This window comes from Lampetra fluviatilis, chromosome 34 (assembly GCF_964198595.1).
Source record: "Lampetra fluviatilis chromosome 34, kcLamFluv1.1, whole genome shotgun sequence".
In the NCBI taxonomy this organism is placed as follows: Eukaryota; Metazoa; Chordata; class Hyperoartia; order Petromyzontiformes; family Petromyzontidae; genus Lampetra; species Lampetra fluviatilis.
The window spans coordinates 84,816-104,852 of record NC_136308.1 but is presented as its reverse complement, the minus strand read 5'-3'; the positions used below and the strand labels follow the sequence as shown (position 1 = coordinate 104,852).

Sequence of the window (20,037 nt, the reverse complement as noted above, 5' to 3'; positions counted from 1 at the left end):
AAATAAACACGTTGAGCTTGTAGGTGGGGGTACCAAAGCGCGCCGCGTCTCGACTCCGACTCCGCGTCCTGTGCGCGTGTCCTTTGCGACACTTGGGCTGCGGGTTCGGGTCACCACTTTTTCCACGACAGACTAAATCTGAACACGTTTCTCAGTCAGCCTCGGTCTGTCTACACGGCAGTATATCTGATGAGAGTTCAACAGGGGCTGGTGGCAACCCAAGTGGTTGCACGGGGCCATTGGGGGCCATTCAGAAACTACGAGAACTTTGTTGGTCCCGAGTGGCCGCCTCGCTCCACCGAGCGGGGCCGAGTTCATTTCTGAGTTTGTTGCTTCTGGACGAGATGTCGCAAGAGAATCCCCAATCCTGTGTTGGCTTTTGTTTTGGTAAAACTGGAAAATGCCGTGATATTTCAAAATCATGATGTCTTTGTATATATCGTATCCTGTTTCTATTTACAATTAAACATCGGTGATCTGGGCGTGTGTGTTGGCTACATCTCGTCTCGGAGCCAGCTCGCCACCTTCGCAAAAAGCAGGAAATGTTGCGTAGTCTCCTTCATAAATCTGTCCCTCAAACTCAAAGTATATTTTTACACATCCATCAGCCTCACTGCATCCTGGGAGTGCATAATTTCAAAAGCTTTTGTTCAATTACAAGCAAAACTGGACCCGTTTCAACATTAAGTGTCTCATCAGCAGTCCGATTCGCTTGAGCCGATGCTGGCGAACTGTATGGGCAAGCACTTGGATATGTGTCCTGGTTAGACGATAAACTATGTAACCGAATGTCATTGGTAACAATTCACAGTGATAGTTTCACCTGGTATCCATTCGTGCTGTATCGACACGCATCGCACCTCCTGGCATTCACATTCCTCGAAATGTATTTTGTTCCACGGATAATCCCATTTAGCCAGTTGCCCGGTAATAACAATACACGTGAGATGCGTCGTGCCGTGAGCACAGCGACAAGAAAACAAAGACGACATCAACAATGCAGAGAACGAATTCGGGGTCCGTATTAAATAATGCAAATCGAGGTATTTGACGGTCTTAAACGAAATACGCGAATAAAATAAAAAAAAAACGAGACTGTGACCTTCAACCGCATCAGAACATTAACGTGTTAAACTTCTTTCGCCCCGTACGTAGCCAACCGTGCTAATCGGATGTGCGGGGGGAAGGACGCAACACCAGGTAGATGCCCTCATCTTCAGAAATGGAACATCGAAGACAGCCCACAAGGAGTGCGACTGCGGACATGCAACCCACTGGGCCGAAATGTAAAACCAGCGTCGTCTCAACAGCAAAACGACGCGAACTCCCTCCCGAGGCGCTCTGGTGGCCAGCAGCAGCAGCCATCGGCATTGAGCTCAACATTGCTGTTGTGATGCCGCCGCCACGAAGCCGTTCGGCAGGCGCCCAAACCCCCGACTTCGCCACCACCAAGCAACGGAGCCAACCCCGCGTCCCCCTCACCTCACCTCACACGAACACACCCGCACGCATTCCCCCCCCCCCCCCCCATAGAGCTCCGAGGGGAGGTCACCTGGCCGACCGGTTTTTATCCGAGAAACCCTTATCGGGGTTAACTCTCACGGTTTCCGGCGATCAGGGAATTGGACGACCTCCCCCGTGCTACGTTGCGCCGCGGCGCTGCGACCAGCCGTAATATGGTGTGGTCGCGGCATGGGGCATTCGGCCACCGCGGTTGAGGTGCATTTTCCCCCCACACACACCCCCACGGGTCGACGGGGCAAGCAGGGGAGGGACGGGACAGCACGAATAGCGGGACCGCAGGAGCTGTTGCGCATAGTCATGGAGGGTTGGGATAATTACGCTTGAGCGCGCAGGCACCATTGTTAGGGGAGTTAAAGGATAAGGCTATTAGTATAAATAATTGGGAGAGGGGAGGCGCGCGAGGAGCCATGCACAGCTTCCCACGACGGGCCTTTGTGATGGACACCGCCGCATGAACCTCGATGATGGGGGCCTGCGTGAGAAAAGGATTGATTGGAATTTGCGCCGTGCAGGTCGCTCATTGATTAGCGGAACAAAGGCACCGCGGAGCTGCCTGGCCCGGGCGAGGGGGGCGCGTGCCATTGTTTGGAGTTCACGCCGCGCGGACAGAGGATTAATTAGCATAGCGAAGGCGCACGGTGCGTGGGAAGGGGGTAGGGGTCCGGGAATCAGGATAAATGGGAAGCGCAAAGGGGAAATCGGACGGTTCTCTCCAGGCCAGCGGACCCGCAGCAGCTCCAGCCAGCGACCCGGACGTCCGTGCGACGCGTCGAGGTGCGCTGTTAGCACCGGGAGCAGCGAACCACCGCGGGCACCAAACAGTGAGTGGGGAGGTGAAGTAGGGTAGCGTAAGCCGATACATAGGGAATAGGTACAGGTTTGGGTGGAATAGGCCAGCCTCGTCGACTCACTGATTCCACATCAATTCGCAGGTAGCATATAATAAATCATTAACAGCGAAGCGTGGTCTCGCGTGATCTTGTTGAGCAGTGTGTCGCGTGGGGAGCTGCGTGTGTGTGCGTGCGACCACCCCGTGTGCGATACAGGTGCGCGATCATAACGCGAGTTGAGTTGGAGTGCGCGAAGCGGCGTGTGTGTGTGTGGGCGTGCGTACGTTCGCTCCGTGTGGGTTGCAGGCGCGCGATTAGGACAGGGAGGTATCGTAGTAGGGAGGGGCAGAATACTACTCGGTAATTAGCCATGCCGGCTACGCGGACCCGCGGGGGAGGGGAATCCTCGGGCGATGGTTCCCACCCCACGGGTGAGGAACCTAGCAGCGGGGGGGCGATTGATGATGCTAGCCCGGCCGTTAGCATTATCGAGGGAGGGATCTCGGGGGCTAGCGACCCCCACACTGTTGCTGCTGCGCCAGGATGATGTTGGGGACGCGAACCGCACCGACAGCCTCGTTTATGGCGCGCTGAAGCCAACACGACGCCGTCACCGCACCGTGGACGAGCGTGACAGCGGCCCACGACACGGCAAGGTTACACAATGCCCACCATGTTTGGCATCGGTAATTGGCGTAAGTCGTGCAATGTCTGCGCTGAGACTGCGATGCGCGTTCACCAGAGTGGCCTCAGTGGCCCGCGCCCTCCTCCCGCTTCGCGACACGAGCAGCCCCACGTGGGTGCTGGAGGAGACCCCCTGCCGGGTGCCCAATGCTCGCTCCGGGGCCCCCTCCCGGGCTCCCAATGCTCGCTCCGGGGCCCCCTGCCGGGCTCCCAATGCTCGCTCCGGGGCCCCCTCCCGGGTTGCAAATGCTCGCTCCGGGGCCCCCTCCCGGGTTGCAAATGCTCGCTCCGGGGCCCCCTCCCGGGCTCCCAATGCTCGCTCCGGGGCCCCCTCCCGGGCTCCCAATGCTCGCTCCAGGGCCCCCTGCCGGGCTCCCAATGCTCGCTCCGGGGCCCCCTGCCGGGCTCCCGATGCTCGCTCCGGGGCCCCCTCCCGAGCTCTCGATGCTCGCTCCGGGGCCCCCTGCCGGGCTCCCAACGCTCGCTCCGGGGCCCCCTGCCGGGCTCCCAACGCTCGCTCCGGGGCCCCCTGCCGGGCTCCCAACGCTCGCTCCGGGGCCCTCTGCCGGGCTCTCAACGCTCGCTCCGGGGCCCCCTGCCGGGCTCCCAATGCTCGCTCCGGGGCCCCCTGCCGGGCTCCCAATGCTCGCTCCGGGGCCCCCTGCCGGGCTCCCAATGCTCGCTCTGGGGCCCCCTGCCGGGTGCCCAATGCTCGCTCCGGGGCCCCCTGCCGGGCTCCCAACGCTCGCTCCGGGGCCCCCTGCCGGGCTCCCAACGCTCGCTCCGGGGCCCCCTGCCGGGCTCCCAACGCTCGCTCCGGGGCCCCCTGCCGGGCTCCCAACGCTCGCTCCGGGGCCCCCTGCCGGGCTCCCAACGCTCGCTCCGGGGCCCCCTGCCGGGCTCCCAATGCTCGCTCCGGGGCCCCCCTGGCGGGTGCCCAATGCTCGCTCCGGGGCCCCCTGCCGGGTGCCCAATGCTCGCTCCGGGGCCCCTCAGCTGTGCTCCCGTGGTGCAGGAGACGGCGTCAGGGGAGCGGTGGCGAGGCCCCCCACCCTCTCCGCACCGAGACCAGGAGGGACCCACCACGCTTTATCCCACCACCGTCACCATCGTCACCTTCACCACCACCACCACCGTCACCATCATCGTCAGCCACGATCTCGCCACCGCTCTGATGAAGACGGCCGAGCCGCTCCCCGCGGACCTCCCCGCGGGTTCCGCGTTCCGGCCGCGTCCCTGAGACCCGTGGCGCTACGAGGCGAATTCTTCTTCTTTGCGAGATCAGGTAACTCGCTTCATCAAGAACTCTGACGAGGCGAGCAGCGGCGACACCCAAGTCTCACAGCCAGAATGACCTGGGTTCGAACACCGAACCGGGTGCCTCTCCGTGTGGAGTTTTGTGTCCTCCCCCCAATCTGCTTGGGTCTGGACAAACATCATCCTCATGCTGAACAATTGCCTGCAAGTCACGCAGCAGGGGTCACGCACCAGGGGTGACGCACCAGGGGTCACGCACCAGGGGTCACGCACCAGGGATCACGCACCAGGGGTCACGCACCAGGGGTCACGCAGCAGCAGCATCGCCCCCCCACTGTGAAACTTGGCAGGACCCACCTGAAAGAGTCTTGAGACTCGGTGAGGATTTCTTGGGTGAATGAGCGGAAGAATTCCTCGCACTCGCTTGGGATTTAATTCAAGTGAATTGCGAGCGATGTGGATTTTCTGCTTTTAAATAAACAGCAACAACAACAACACCGTGTGACATGACAAGAGTAACGTCAACAATCACGACAACCTAGATTTGAAGCTTTCGTGACTGCAGGGATCCATACTCATTGGTTCTTTCGGTAAAGTCACGTAGGTAGAAAATAAAATAAATCACGGCGTTTCGATTGCAACACAAGCAATCATCATCAGGTGGGAAAACCACAGCAAGACTTTACCGAAAGAGCCAAAGAGTATGAATCACAACAACGTTTGTGATCCACGTATTGGCCACCACTACCCAATCCGTAGGAATGAACAACTCGTTGAGTATAAGGATCAACAATCCAGTCTGATAATCCTGGCGACAGAAGAAACGTGTTTCTCAAGCGTTATATAAGATGGAGTGACGATCGTGCGTGTGTGTTTTGTTTTCCAGATTCACTTCAAACCCCCGAAGACACCGGCGGCCGTCCACGCTCCACCGGAGCGAGCCACGCACGGCGGCCACGCACGGCGGCCCTGCCGCGGCGCTCGGGATGCCGGGTCCGGTGCTGGCCGCGCTGGCGGGCCTGGGCCGTCTGCTGGCCGCGCTGGCCCTGCTGTGCGAGCGGCTGGAGCGCGGCCTGGGAGCGCTCTGCGCCCTGTGCCGCGGGGCGCGCACCGCCGGCGCCTGGGCGGCGCGCGCGTGCGCCGGGGTGGACGCGGCGTGCGGCCGCTGGGCCCGCGCGGCGGCCCCGCTGCTGCTCGGCTACGCGTGGCTGTGCGGACGCGTGGCGCCCGCCGTGGCGCCCGCCGCGCGCCCGGCCGTGGACCCCGCGGCGGGCCGGCCGCGAGCGGCGCAGGACGCGCCCACTAGGCCCAAGGGGCTGTGACTGCTCCGAGACTCGCGGTGGTTGAGATCGACTCGACTGGAGCGAACGGTGTCTCCTGAGAATGGGGGCAGAAAACAATTGGCGTCATCATCTGGATCACGGCTTGTGTGAGCGCTATAAGCTTGCGTGAAGCTAGGACTGTGTTTAGCAGAGAGGATCCTCGATTATATACATTTGTGGTTCTCCAGCAGTGGCTCAAGCGAGCTCGACTCTGCTGATGAGACACTCAATGTCGAAACTGGTCCAGAGTTTTGCTTGTGTTGTGGAACCAATGATGCTGAAATAATGCACGCCCGGAAGGCCGTGTGGCCGATGGGATGTGTAGTGGGACAGATGCGGGAAGGGGGCGTGTTGACTGCTTATTCATCCCAAGAGTGGCAGCTCAGCAGTAGAGTGAGCGGCTCACAATGGGAAGGTCGCGAATTCAGCATTGGCTCAAGCGAGCCGGACTGCTGATGAGACACTTAATGTTCCCTCCTTGGGGGGCCCGCTCCTCGTGGCCCAGCGGTTGCGTGGTCGCCGCTTGGGGTGGAGGTTTGTGGTTTGAACCCAGCAGGCCGTGCTGGTTATCGCTGCGGCGTGGATTAATAACAAATCACTGGTCCGCGCCACGTGCTTCACTTGCACCGGACGTTAAAGTTCCCGTGACGTCATTCTAAAGAGTAGGCCCTTGAGTGCCGGCATTACAGTCCAAATTGGACAAATTTGAAATTTTACTTGGCAAGACCCTCCTGAAAAAAAGTCTTGAGACTCCGTGGGGCTTTCTTGGGTAAGCAAGCGGAACATTGATTATTTATCCACATTGTTTTTCAGGTGTGATAGGTAATTGCTTCTGTGCATGGTTTGTATCAACTCGGAGAAACAAATAAATCTCGTAAAACCTGAAGTTAATTATCGGGTGGCGTTGGAGGTGCAGCGGTGACACTCGCGTTTCACAGCAAGACATTCCTGGGTTCGACTCCTGTCTTGGGGCCTGTGTGGAGTTTGGATATTCTGCCCCTGTTCTGTGTGGAGTTTGGATATTCTGCCCCTGTTCTGCGTGGAGTTTGAATATTCTGCCCCTGTTCTGCGTGGGTGTTCTTTGGTTTCCTTCCATAGTTCAGAGAACGCACACTGTAACCGGTGTTGGCCAAACATCCCAATGCTGAAAATGTACCTGCAAATAACTTAATTGGCATCACACAGCAGCAGCAGCAGCACCGCCCTCTACTGCGAGAACTTGACTGGACCCTTCTAAAAAATAAGGCTCAATTCAAAATAAGGCTCAATTCACGACGATCTCCACGTCGGTGAACCCCACGCACACCAGCGCTCCTCTGCACGTGGTTCTCACACTGACCCACGCAGGTGGTGGTGTCCCGTGTGGACGGGTGGTGGGGAGCAGGGGCGAGGTTGGTTTAACGCAGTCGGTAGTGAAATGCGAAGCAGCTTCCTCGGCCGTGTCACTGTAAACACAGGGGGGTGGGGTCACAACGACTCGAGACGCAGGAGCGTACACGGCCGTAGATCGACTCGGTTGGACTCCCGTGTCCCACGGTTGGTGTGACGCCTCGTGACGAGAACAAGCCAGGTCCGCAGTGCAGCCGCAGTGCAGCCGTGTGCTCTTGTCACTGGACGTCTGTGAAAAACACCTCCATAGCTCGTCGGATTCCTCCAGGCTAAATAATGATTCTAATAAAGTATTTTTAAGACGCATTTAGTTGGATGCATAAGCAGCACTTGGAGATTCTAAACTTACTTCGATGCTAATATCGAAGAGTTGCTAACAGTTCGTGCATGGCCGTGAGACGCTCACGAAATGGGAGTACAGCAGAGAGGTTCCTTCAGCCCGCCGACATTGACCCGCGAGAGGTGGCCACGATCCACTGCTGGTTGATCGCAAACCATGTAGTTGTGAATCCCAGGACAAAGGAGACCAGACGCTAACAAGCTGATAAGTTTCGTTACGGCTAATGGCAAATAACAATCACCGACTAAGAATGCATACATCTATATATAATAACGCCTGCCAAGAGAGGGCACGAGTCACGCGTCTGCTCTCCGGGGGGGTGGTTATGGTTGTTGGTCAGGCTATGGTTGTTGGTCAGGTTATGGTTGTTGGTGGTTATGGTTGTTGGTCAGGTTATGGTTATTGGTCAGGTTATGGTTATTGGTCAGGTTATGGTTGTTGGTGGTTATGGTTGTTGGTCAGGTTATGGTTGTTGGTGGTTATGGTTGTTGGTCAGGTTATGGTTATTGGTCAGGTTATGGTTGTTGGTGGTTATGGTTGTTGGTCAGGTTATGGTTATTGGTCAGGTTATGGTTGTTGGTGGTTATGGTTATTGGTCAGGTTATGGTTGTTGGTGGTTATGGTTGTTGGTCAGGTTATGGTTATTGGTCAGGTTATGGTTGTTGGTGGTTATGGTTGTTGGTCAGGTTATGGTTATTGGTCAGGTTATGGTTGTTGGTGGTTATGGTTGTTGGTGGTTATGGTTGTTGGTCAGGTTATGGTTATTGGTCAGGTTATGGTTGTTGGTGGTTATGGTTGTTGGTCAGGTTATGGTTATTGGTCAGGTTATGGTTGTTGGTGGTTATGGTTGTTGGTCAGGTTATGGTTGTTGGTCAGGTTATGGTTATTGGTCAGGTTATGGTTGTTGGTGGTTATGGTTGTTGGTCAGGTTATGGTTGTTGGTCAGGGTTCCTGGCGGGCCCCGGACTCCACGAGCTCGACACCGTCCCGGACGTCGCGACATTCCTGAATCTGTTTCATGAGAAATGCCATCGGACGTGATTCATTCGCATTGCACTTGTTCACATCGCCGAGTCTCAAGAACGTCTCTTTGAGTCTCAATACTCTTCTTCAGGAGGGTCCTGCCACGGGTTTGTAGTAGAGGGCGATGTTGCTGCTGCTGCGCTCTGTACACCTCGTCTAGCCATTTGCAGGTACATTTTCAGCATTGGCGATGTTTGACTGATTACCAGTGACATTTGTTTAGCTGTGGATGGAAACCAGAAGAGCCGGAGGAACTCCAGCAGCACGCTGGGAGAGAATACAAACTCCACGCTGACGCCTGCATGGCCGGGGACTTGAACCCAGTCCCTCCTTGCTGTGGGGAGCCAGTGTCGCCACTCCGCCTCGCTGCTCTCGTGACGACGCCTCCCCTGTTCCCTCCCCCCTGCTCCACCCCCCTCCCCTGCTCCCCCCTCCCCCTGCTCCACCCCCCTCCCCTGCTCCCCCCCTCCCCCTGCTCCACCCCCCTCCCCTGCTCCCCCCTCCCCCTGCTCCACCCCCCCCCCCTGCTCCACCCCCCCCCCCCTGCTCCACCCCCCCCCTGCTCCACCCCCCCCTGCTCCACCCCCCCTGCCCCCCCTGCTCCACCCCCCCCTGCTCCACCCCCCTGCTCCACCCCCCCCCCGCTCCACCCCCCTCCCCTGCTCCCCCCTCCCCCTGCTCCACCCCCCTCCCCTGCTCCCCCCTCCCCCTGCTCCACCCCCCCCCCTGCTCCACCCCCCCCCCTGCTCCACCCCCCCCCTGCTCCACCCCCCCCTGCTCCACCCCCCCCCTGCTCCACCCCCCCCTGCTCCACCCCCCCTGCCCCCCCCTGCTCCACCCCCCCCTGCTCCACCCCCCCCCTGCTCCACCCCCCCCTGCTCCACCCCCCCTGCCCCCCCCTGCTCCACCCCCCCCTGCTCCACCCCCCTGCTCCACCCCCCTGCTCCACCCGAGTGGTGGGGGGGGCGAGTGGTGGGGGGGGAGGGAGTGGGGGGGCGAGTGGTGAGGGGGGGGCGAGTGGTGGGGGGGGGGAGTGGTGGGGGGGGCGAGTGGTGAGGGGGGGGCGAGTGGTGAGGGGGGGGGCGAGTGGTGAGGGGGGCGAGTGGTGAGGGGGGCGAGTGGTGAGGGGGGCGAGTGGTGGGGGGGGGGGGGAGTGGTGGGGGGGGGAGTGGTGGGGGGGGCGAGTGGTGAGGGGGGGGCGAGTGGTGAGGGGGGCGAGTGGTGGGGGGGGCGAGTGGTGAGGGGGGGCGAGTGGTGGGGGGGGGGCGAGTGGTGGGGGGGGGGGCGAGTGGTGAGGGGGGGCGAGTGGTGGGGGGGGGGCGAGTGGTGGGGGAGGGCGAGTGGTGAGGGGGGGGGAGTGGTGGGGGGGGTGAGTGGTGAGGGGGGGCGAGTGGTGGGGGGAGTGTTGGGGGGGGTGAGTGGTGAGGGGGGGCGAGTGGTGGGGGGGGGAGTGGTGGGGGGGGCGAGTGGTGAGGGGGGGGCGAGTGGTGAGGGGGGGCGAGTGGTGGGGGGGGCGAGTGGTGAGGGGGGGCGAGTGGTGAGGGAGGGGCGAGTGGTGGGGGGGGGGGAGTGGTGGGGGGCGAGTGGTGGGGGGGGGCGAGTGGTGAGGGAGGGGCGAGTGGTGGGGGGGGGAGTGGTGGGGGGGGCGAGTGGTGGGGGGGGCGAGTGGTGGGGGGGGGCGAGTGGTGGGGGGGGGCGAGTGGTGGGGGGGGGAGTGGTGGGGGGGTGATGAGGCGCTCCGCACTCTCGGCGCGGACGTCGGCGTCGTCGTCGCTGCTGCTGCTGCTGCGATGGAGGAGGAGGCGGCGAGCGTGGAGAGGTGAGTTGGACGGTCGCCTCCGTCTCTGCCGTGACCAACGAACGCCAATTCCTGTCACCATCGTGGGAGATATAACAAAGTACACAACTAATATATCATTATTGTTTTGTGTATATCACTCTATGGAGTTTTGTGTCGAATTCCGACCCATATCTCGCACAAAGAGAGGGGCTCACTGCCTACAAATATCTGGTAGGTCACCAGCATTGGTCACAGCGAGCCTGAATGTTGATTTGTAACTTTCATCCTTGCCTACTACGTGTCGATAGTTCGATGTTATTGAGGGACTGTGTTGTTGTCTTGGTGTGATCAGTGACTGTTTCCCTCTTGTTTTGATGCCTTGTCCAAGTTTGGGAATTGATGTACTTATGCAATTTGGACGTGTTTACTTTCTTTGTATTTATTATTAATTACTTGCTTACCTTCCCTATACTTTGTGTTGTTTGTTGTAACTTTCTGACCGCCCCCTACTGGACATGTGAAAAAGAGCTTCAGGGCTCATCGGATTTCTCCAGGATAATTAAAGATGCTGATGAGACGCTGAATTGTGAAACGGGTCCAGTTTGTGTTGAACCGATGCTCTTGAAATGATGCACTCCCATAAGGTCGCGTGGCTGGTGCGATGCGTTTTCACTTTTATTTAGTTGAAACGGGATTAAACACTGAAAATAGGACACATTACTCTGAACGAAAGTGCATAAACTTTTAAAATCTATACAAGTACAATTGAAACTATGTTGCAGAAACGTCAAATTAAATACTTCGTGTGAATATGTACTAACACACTGCTGTGGTGCAGCCAGCCAGATCGTGTTGTTTCTTGTGGAGTCGTTTTGACGAGGTGCACGGGGTTTGAGTTCACGAGGCGTCACACGAAGCGCGCGTGTCGGGAGTCCAACCGAGTCGATCTACGGACGTGCCACCCCGGGTCACACGAACTGTCCACGAGAAGCCCAGAGCACGAGCGTGTCCTAGTGTCTCCTGGGCTTCGAGTCGTTGTAACCCCCCCCCCCCCCCCCGTGTGTTTACAGAGACACGGCCGAGGAAACCGCTTCGCGTTTCACCGCCGACTGCTTTAAACAAACCTCGCCCTTGCCCCTTTGTCGGCAATTAATGCAAAACCAATTCACGTCACTCAAACTGGCTGCCAATGTCAGCAAAACCAGCGTGTGCGCTTCTCCCCAAAGAAAACTCTGCTCTCGTTTCCACCTCCAATTACGCTGTTTGGAAACCACAGCGTTAAACAATTGAACCACCCACCCCCACTCACCACACTATAGGTCTCGACTCAACCACCCACTCACCACACTGCAGGCACAAATCAATCACCCACTCACCACCCACTCACCACACTGCAGGTCTAGACTCACTCACCACCCACTCACCACCCTGCAGGTCTAGACTCAAGCAACCCACTCACCACACTGCAGGCCACACCTCAACCACCCACTCACCACCCACTCACCACACTGCAGGTCTAGACTTACCAGCCACCCACTCACTTACAGTACCCCGGTGTTTACAAATTGAGTTGTATCTGCGGTGACTGCTATATCGGGGAGACGAAACGACATATTTATGACCGAATTCGCGAGCACAAATCAGATTTGAAACACGGCAGAACGAATTCTTCGGCCGTAGCTGATCATTGTTTCAACACAGCGGGTTCTCATGATATTGTTTTCTCCGATACCAAAGTGCTCTGCAAACCTCCCGGATACTACCAAAGATGTGTCCACGAAGCCATCCAGATATACAAACATAGACACAACTTCAACCGAGAGGATGGTTTTAAATTGAGCAATCATTGGAAAGATGTCATCAACCAAGTCAAACTTTAGCTGCCTTATAATTGTACAGCCATTTCCATTTCGTACAGTTGGTCACTTTCGTTTTTGACAACCGCTCGCCATCGCCTCTCCGTCCCCCTGACCCCCTGCAGCATAACAAAAGGCGGCTTAACTTAGCCCCCCCCACGGCCCCTTCCTGGCTCCCCCCCTTAACCTGTATAACAGGACCCTGCGGGGTGGGCTGGTAGGAATAATACTTAGTACCGGTACAGGGATATCGACCGGGTATAGAGGAGTTAAAGAAAAAATTATCGTGCACAAATAAGGCGATTAAATGTATCTCGTCTCTGTGTTAATAAGCCTCCCGCACTAGGCCACGCGAAGCCTGCCGCACTAGGCCTCGCGAAGCCTACTGCACTAGGCCTCGCGAAGCCTTCTCTGCAGTAGACTTAGCGAAGCCTTCTGCACTAGGCCTCGCGAAGCCTCTGCAGTAGGCCTCGCGAAGCCGCGCTTTTCGTGCACAAATAAGGCGATTAAATGTATCTCGTCTCTGTGTTAAGCCTCCCGCACAAGGCCTCGCGAAGCCTGCCGCACTAGGCCTCGCGAAGCCTACTGCACTAGGCCTCACGAAGCCTTCTCTCCAGTAGACTTAGCGAAGCCTTCTGCACTAGGCCTCGCGAAGCCTCTGCACTAGGCCTCGCGAAGCCGCGCTTTTCGTGCACAAATAAGGCGATTAAATGTATCTCGTCTCTGTGTTAATAAGCCTGCCGCACTAGGCCTCGCGAAGCCTGCCGCACTAGGCCTCGCGCCGTGCTTTCCGTGCACAAATAAGGCGATTAAATGTATCTCGTCTCTGTGTTAATAAATGTTTCTTGTCTCTGTGTTAAAAAAACGTGCTGCGTTTCAGTAAAGTAATTTTGAAGCGAAGTTTAAAGTTTTGCCGTGATGCGCCGGAAGCGACGGCCATCTTGCTTAATTCACAGATCGCAGGGGGAGCGGGTGGCCATCTTGTCGGACAGGGTCATGCCAAGTGTTTGCAGTAGGGGGCGATGTTGATACACGGACGGACGGACGGACGCGGACGGACGGACGCGGACGGACGGACGGATGCGGACGGACGGACGGACGGACACATTCATCTATTGGTGGTCTGGTCCACTTCGTTCCTACCAGTAACAGGACCCTGCGGGGTGGGCTGGTAGGAATAATACTTAGTACCGGTACAGGGATATCGACCGGGTATAGAGAAGTTAAAGAAAAAATTACTGTATTCTAGTGTAACGTTAATTAAAAGTGTTTGTTTTGACAAGAAACGCTGTGAGATTTAAAGACCCCCCAACACCACCCTCAACACCACCCCTCCCACCACCCCTCCCACCACCCCCCACCACCACCCCCCACCACCACCCCCCACCACCACCCAACCCCACCACCACCACCCCACCACCCCCCACCACCACCTTCTGCACTAGGCCTCGCGAAGCCTGCCGCACTAGGCCTCGCGAAGCCTGCCGCACTAGGCCTCGCGCCGTGCTTTTCGTGCACAAATAAGGCGATTAAATGTATCTCGTCTCTGTGTTAATAAATGTTTCTTGTCTCTGTGTTAAAAAAAAACGTGCTGCGTTTCAGTAAAGTAATTTTTTTTTAAATAAACGTGCTGCGTTTCATCTCTGTGTTAATAAGCCTGCCGCACTAGGCCTCGCGAAGCCTGCCGCACTAGGCCTCGCACCGTGCTTTTCGTGCACAAATAAGGCGATTAAATGTATCTCGTCTCTGTGTTAATAAATGTTTCTTGTCTCTGTGTTAAAAAAACGTGCTGCGTTTCAGTAAAGTAATTTTTTTTTAAATAAACGTGCTGCGTTTCATCTCTGTGTTAATAAGCCTGCCGCACTAGGCCTCGCGAAGCCTGCCGCACTAGGCCTCGCGCCGTGCTTTTCATGCACAAATAAGGCGATTAAATGTATCTCGTCTCTGTGTTAATAAATGTTTCTTGTCTCTGTGTTAAAAAAACGTGCTGCGTTTCAGTAAAGTAATTTTTTAAATAAACGTGCTGCGTTTCAGTAAAGTAATTTTGAAGCGAAGTTTAAAGTTTTGCCGTGATGCGCCGGAAGCGACGGCCATCTTGTTTAATTCACAGATCGCAGGGGGAGCGGGCGGCCATCTTGTCGGACAGGGTCATGCCAAGTGTTTGCAGTAGGGGGCGATGTTGATACACGGACGGACGGACGCGGACGGACGGACAGACTCGGACGGACGGACGGACGTGGACGGACGGACGCGGATGGACGGACGGACGCGGGCGGACGGATGGACGCGGACGGACAGGGATGGACGGACGGACGCGGACGGATGGACGCGGACGGACGGACACATTAATCTATTGGTGGTCTGGTCCACTTCGTTCCTACCAGTATAATCTCGTGTCTCTTAGAGCTCTCTTCACTTGATACAGTAATTTAGCTGTGACGGTTTCCACCTGAAGACGGAAGCTTGTGTTGCCTCCGAAACGTCGTGATTTAATTTAGTTGTTTTTATTTATTTTTAATGCTTTTTTTACCTACGTGACTTTACCGAAAAAAACTAAGAGTATGAATCCTTGCAGTCACGAAAGCTTAAAATCTAGAATTATAAAAATCTTGCATATGGCTGGTTACTTGACATTTTGGGCCTTTGGGCTTGTGCTCAGAAACTGTTTCAATCATGTGTGGATTTACATACCATTTACACAAAGTACATACCATTTACATACCGTTTACACAAAGTCCATACCATATACATACCGTTTACATCCACACCGCCACTATGTGTGCTAGCGAGCAGGATGGCGAGGCGCGCGTGGTGGAGCCAGGCGGAGGGTGGCACAGCCGCTGGCAGCTCGTGGCTTGTGTCGCCGTCGTCTACAACTGGCTCGCCGTCGTCTGCAGGTGACGCAGCAGCAGCAGTCAGACTTGTCCACAAATCTGTCTGTCGCCTGATGAAGCTAGTTGAATTACTGGCGAAACGTCGTACTCAGATTGTAAATGTTGTGGCTTGGCTCTCCAACACACCGGTTAGTGCTTTACTAGTTTACTACACTATACACTACACACTACACTATACACTACACTACTATACACTACACACTACATTATACACTACACCAGGGGTCGGCAACCTACGGCTCCGGAGCCGCATGCGGCTCTTTACGGGCTGCTTCTTGACGATATGTACGTATGCACATAGATGCATTGCGGCTCTTGAAATACTGAATTTTGTACCGAATTGTAAAGAAATGGCTCTTCTTGTTATTTTGGTTGCCGACCCCTGCACTACACTATACACTACTATACACTACACTATACACTACACTTTACACTACTATACACTACACTACTATATACTAGTGCTGTACTAGTGTAATATCGTTGAGGACTCTTGGACGCCGGGGTTGAGGCACACGTATTTATTCCGCAACAGTTGTCACAACCGCGGACGTACAACACTGGAGGGGGTATCGGCCCCCTCACCCGCTAGCTGGGAATACACTGCTTGCTATCTCTGACCTACCTCCTAGTCCTCCACTAACGGGCTAGGGGAGGCTGTCTGGCCCGACACTGGTAAGTCGGGCTACGGTACCCGGAGTCCCAGAGCACTAGCTCTGGTTCTCGGGACCACGCCGCTGGCAGGGTCCTGCGCGGCCCTGACAAGGGCGGCGACCCAGGGGAGTCCAGGGCTCTAGCTAGACGATCTTCGGTCTTCACTGGTTTAGCTTTAACATTCTCCCCCGAGCTCTCCGGCTCATCCCCTTTTATACCAAAACCCCTCCCTGAGGGGTGGGGCCAGCCCCCCCAGGCTGCCCTGTGCGGACGTCGTTGAGAGCACCTCCCCGTGCACTCACGAAGCCCCGCCCACTGTGTTTGTTTCCCGTGTGATCCTATGTATACAGCCCCTCTGTAACACCCCTACACTAGTGACGAATTGGCCACGTTCTGTTTACGTGACAACCCCTGCTAGTTGGTTGTGTCGGGTGATGGCGGGTTTTAACGACACATTTATATATTTACGCGATCTAACCCAAATAACATCTATTATGGGTGATATTGGTCGCGAAAGCCTACGTGTTAAAACAAACGTTGTTTTGAATGTGGAGGGACAGGTCTGAGGCCTATGGCGTGCTTGTTGTGTTGTTGCTGTTGCTGGGTCGCAGGGCGAGCTTCCCAGACATCCAGAGGCAGCACGGCGCGCTGCTGCTCCCCGTGGACTTCCTCTGCGACGCCGTCTACCTCGCCCACATGGCGCTTGCGAGCCGCACTGGTACCGGCACCGTGTCAGCACAGAGCCCCACTCCCACGTGACCCTTGCGAGCCGCACTGGTACCGGCACCGTGTCAGCACAGAGCCCCACTCCCACGTGACCCTTGCGAGCCGCACTGGTACCGGCACCGTGTCAGCACATAGCCCCACTCCCACGTGACCCTTGCGAGCCACACTGGTACCGGCACCGCGTCAGCATGGCCCACAGGTTGTGTGGTTCGCGTGCTCATAGCGAGCAGCTATGGAGACTGGCACGGCGCACCTAGGCGTGATGGTGTGGCAGGCACTCATTTCAGGCTGGGTCGACCTAGGGGTGGTGCACGAATGGATCAGATATTCACTCGTGTTGGTTGCAAGTGAATTGAACTTAGATCGCCTATTTATTAGTGCTGTCCGCTAACCACTGTGCCACCGCTTCTCACTATGCCATTGACACACATTTCACACCTGCAGAGTAAAAGTGATTCCTCGCTAAAATGAGCATTGAGGTGGTGCTGCTCTCCTGTTTCCAGTCTGAGGCAGTGGTACAAATCCCACATTCCTTTGGTGGGGACGAGTCGATCCAGGCAACCATAAGGCAGTTGTCCAGTTGGCCGTGAGCGCAGCTCAAGCTGTGTACGTGCTGTCCAAGTCGAGTGGTTACACGGAGTAGTGAGCTTTCGCTCCGTGACATTAGTGTGGCATTTAGGTGTCCATGTGCTCTACAATGGTGTGTGGAAAAACAAAATTCTCACCTCAGATCCAACCGCGAGCGTTGTGCATGGCGCGATACAAACGCACGCAGGAGAGACACAGGTCACTGGCATCCAGCGCAAACTCTTTATTTCAGAAAGAGTCAAACTCGAGACCGACGGCACAACAACACCTCTCCTCCCCGTAGTGGCCAAGCCAACGGGGTTTCTGCCACCCCGTGGCCTCATGCCCACCGCATTTTGCATGCGATATCAATCAGACACTATTCCTACTTCAGCCACCGAGTAACCAATCGCTCCAGGACCGCTCCTTCCACCTTTCTCAACACAAGTTGATCTATTCCCGGCGTAGCACTGCAGCATGGCTGATAATATAATTCATTATCAACACATTCAATGTCACGTTTCCAATATTGCTAGGTGTAGATGTTAATAGATCAGCCATTCACGAACCCCGTGACACGTGCATTGAACGAACAACCCAATGCCCAAAAAACCCACAAACCCTGACTATTTCCAACAGCTGCAACCCTTCTGGAAAAGAGAATAAAAGTTAGGAAACAGTGACATCAGCAAATCAACTGGGCCACACAGATGAGAGAAGCCCAAACTCGTCACAGGCATTGCGGAGTCTGGCGACAGCCACTACTTCATCCGGTCTGGTGTCCATCCCCAGTCTTCTCTCTGGGCTTTCGATTGTTGGCCACAACAATCGAATGCAACCGGATTGACGGGGTTTAGGAGTCGCGTGAGATGCGTCCGACACCAACGTCACAGTGGCAAGGATTGTTCCGACATGAAATTGTGAGCCATGCGCAGTATATTCATATGCATGTGCCGAGTCTGATCCAAATTGAGTAATTTATAGGTATTGGGATGTTTGTTTGGGTTTAAAAAAACAAAGTTAAATGTGTGCGGTTGCACCATGAACTCGTCATCCATGTGGTGTTTGCAGGTTTTATGGAGCGTGGGTTTCTGGTAACGGACACGGCCAGGATCCGTGACCGCTACTTGCAGTCATCACGGTTCAAACTCGACGTCTTGTCCGTCCTCCCGACGGACATCCTCTACCTGTGGGTCGGCACAAACCGCCCCGAGTTGCGGTTCAACCGCCTCCTGCGAGTCTCGTGCGTGTTCGACTGTTTCGACCAAATCGAGACGCGGACGAAATACCCGAAGAGCTTCCGCATCTTCAAGCTGGTCGTGTACATCTTCGTCATGGTCCACTGGAACGCGTGCGTCTACTTCCTGCTCTCCGCCCACATCGGTTTTGGCACCGACGGCTGGGTCTACCCCAACACCTCGACGGGCACGCTCGCGCCCACGGCGCACCAGTACCTGCACTCCCTCTTCTTCTCGTCGCTCGTCCTCTTCACCGTGGGCAACATGCCCCGGGCCGAGCGGGACGCGGAGTTCGCCTTCACGATCGTCGACTTGCTGATCACCGTATTCGCGTTCGCCACCATCGTCGAGTACATCTCGGGCATCGTCTTACGGGACAAAGCCGACGTGCGGTTCATAGCAAACTTCTGCGAGGTGAGAAAGTACGTCGAGCGTCACGGCATTGGGCGGGAGACGGAGCGCAGGGTGGTGGCCTGGCTCGAGTTCCTGCACTTCGGCAAGAAGGCGCTCGGCGGCGGGGAGGAGGAGGAGGCGGCGCTGCGGCGGCTGCCCATCACGCTCAGGGCCGCCATCGCCATCGACGTGCACATGCACACGCTGCGCAAAGTGGAGCTGTTTCGCAACTGCGAGATGGGGCTGCTGGAGGAGCTGGTGCTGAAGCTGCGGCCCAAGCTCTACAGCGCGGGAGACTACGTGTGCCGCAAGGGCGACGTCGGCAGGGAGATGTACTTTGTCAAGGATGGGAACCTGGCGGTGGTCGCGGACGACGGCGTCACGCTGCACGCCGTCTTGGCGGAGGGCAGCTACTTTGGTGAGATCAGCCTCCTGAACATCACCGGCAGCAGAGCGGGCAATCGGCGCACGGCAAACATCAGGAGCATCGGTTACTCGGACCTATTTTGTCTCTCGAAGGGCGACCTAGAAGAGGTGCTGTGCGAATACCCGGCGGCACGCGACATCATGGAGGAGAAGGGCAGGCAGATCTTGGCGGGCATGGCCCTTCTGAGCGACGACGTCGCCGCGCCTCCCGGCGGCGGCGGCGGTTGCTGCGCGATCCCTGGGGCAGCCCTGGGCGACGTGGAGCGCTCCGTGGGGGCCCTGCAGGTGCAGGTGGCGCGATTGCTCGCGGAGCACCGCTCCATGCAAAGGAGGATGAACGCGCGGCTCTGCGAGCTGGAACACATCTGGGGCGAAGCGGATTCCCACGAGGGTAGCAGTGGGACCGATTAATTTGTGGGCTCTGACATCAACACGCAGGACACTGAATATACTTCTTGCATCAGAATAAAATAATAATAATAATAATCGAGCACGTTGGGTATTGGCGCGATCGTTCTTATCGTGCAGGGCAATCATCACAAAGGGAGTCACCATTGTTTCGCAGATAAAGTCTGCAGTAGTTTCGCAATAGGGGAGGATGTTGCTCCTGTGTCTTATCACAATTGAGTAATTAGCGGTGTAATTTTGACAAATTTGGACCATGAAGCCAGCACGCAATGGCCTACTTTTCACGAACGAAATCACAGGATCTTTAACATCTGTGAAGCAGACCGCACGCATTTGTAATGACGACACCCGCAGTTATAACCAGGGCGGACTGCCAGAACCAAACCGTGAACCTCTGCAACGAGTGGTCAATGCGCTACCGCTCAATACTGTAACTTTGGTTATATATATATCATGTATCACTTGCACCACTCTTAAGTGTTGAATACGTTGATGTGTTAATTAAAATTCATTGTTGGGGGTGGCTGCTTCCTCCAGAGGCTTCGCGCACTTACTTCTTGGGTGCAAGACAGTGGCGGCTCCTGCAAAATCTCTCAGGGGGGGCAAATGTCTGGATGATTGATAAGGATAAGGTCCACCCATGCAATGGATAAATTAACAGCTTAAGCATGTAAAGGCAACTTCACTTCTTTAATATTAATGAAAAATAAAGTGACTCTTACAATA

At 56.2% G+C, this 20,037-nt stretch overlaps 2 protein-coding genes across 2 annotated transcripts; both read left to right on the top strand.

Annotated features, from left to right (window-relative positions):
- The first annotated feature begins 4,022 nt into the window (after positions 1–4,022).
- On the top strand, positions 4,023–6,470 carry LOC144944419 (uncharacterized). Its single transcript, XM_078872559.1, has 2 exons — positions 4,023–4,323; positions 5,182–6,470. Exon 2 carries the CDS (start codon positions 5,282–5,284, stop codon positions 5,615–5,617), a length of 336 nt encoding a protein of 111 aa, XP_078728685.1. The 5' UTR covers positions 4,023–4,323; positions 5,182–5,281; the 3' UTR covers positions 5,618–6,470.
- An 8,310-nt stretch (positions 6,471–14,780) lies between these two features.
- Positions 14,781–19,314, top strand: LOC144944401 (cyclic nucleotide-gated channel alpha-3-like). The gene is made up of 3 exons (XM_078872539.1): positions 14,781–14,902; positions 16,165–16,271; positions 17,918–19,314. The coding sequence occupies exons 1-3, from the start codon at positions 14,781–14,783 to the stop codon at positions 19,312–19,314; spliced, it is 1,626 nt and encodes a 541-aa protein (XP_078728665.1).
- The last annotated feature ends 723 nt before the right edge of the window (positions 19,315–20,037 follow it).

Bases quoted from the DNA above. Each gene is read 5' to 3' on its own strand.
- LOC144944419 (XM_078872559.1), top strand. From the start codon at position 5,282: ATGCCGGGTCCGGTGCTGGCCGCGCTGGCGGGCCTGGGCCGTCTGCTG.
- LOC144944401 (XM_078872539.1), top strand. From the start codon at position 14,781: ATGTGTGCTAGCGAGCAGGATGGCGAGGCGCGCGTGGTGGAGCCAGGC. The intron at 14,903-16,164 runs GTGACGCAGCAG...GCTGGGTCGCAG, and splicing joins TGGCTCGCCGTCGTCTGCAG to GGCGAGCTTCCCAGACATCC. The intron at 16,272-17,917 runs GTACCGGCACCG...TGGTGTTTGCAG, and splicing joins GGCGCTTGCGAGCCGCACTG to GTTTTATGGAGCGTGGGTTT.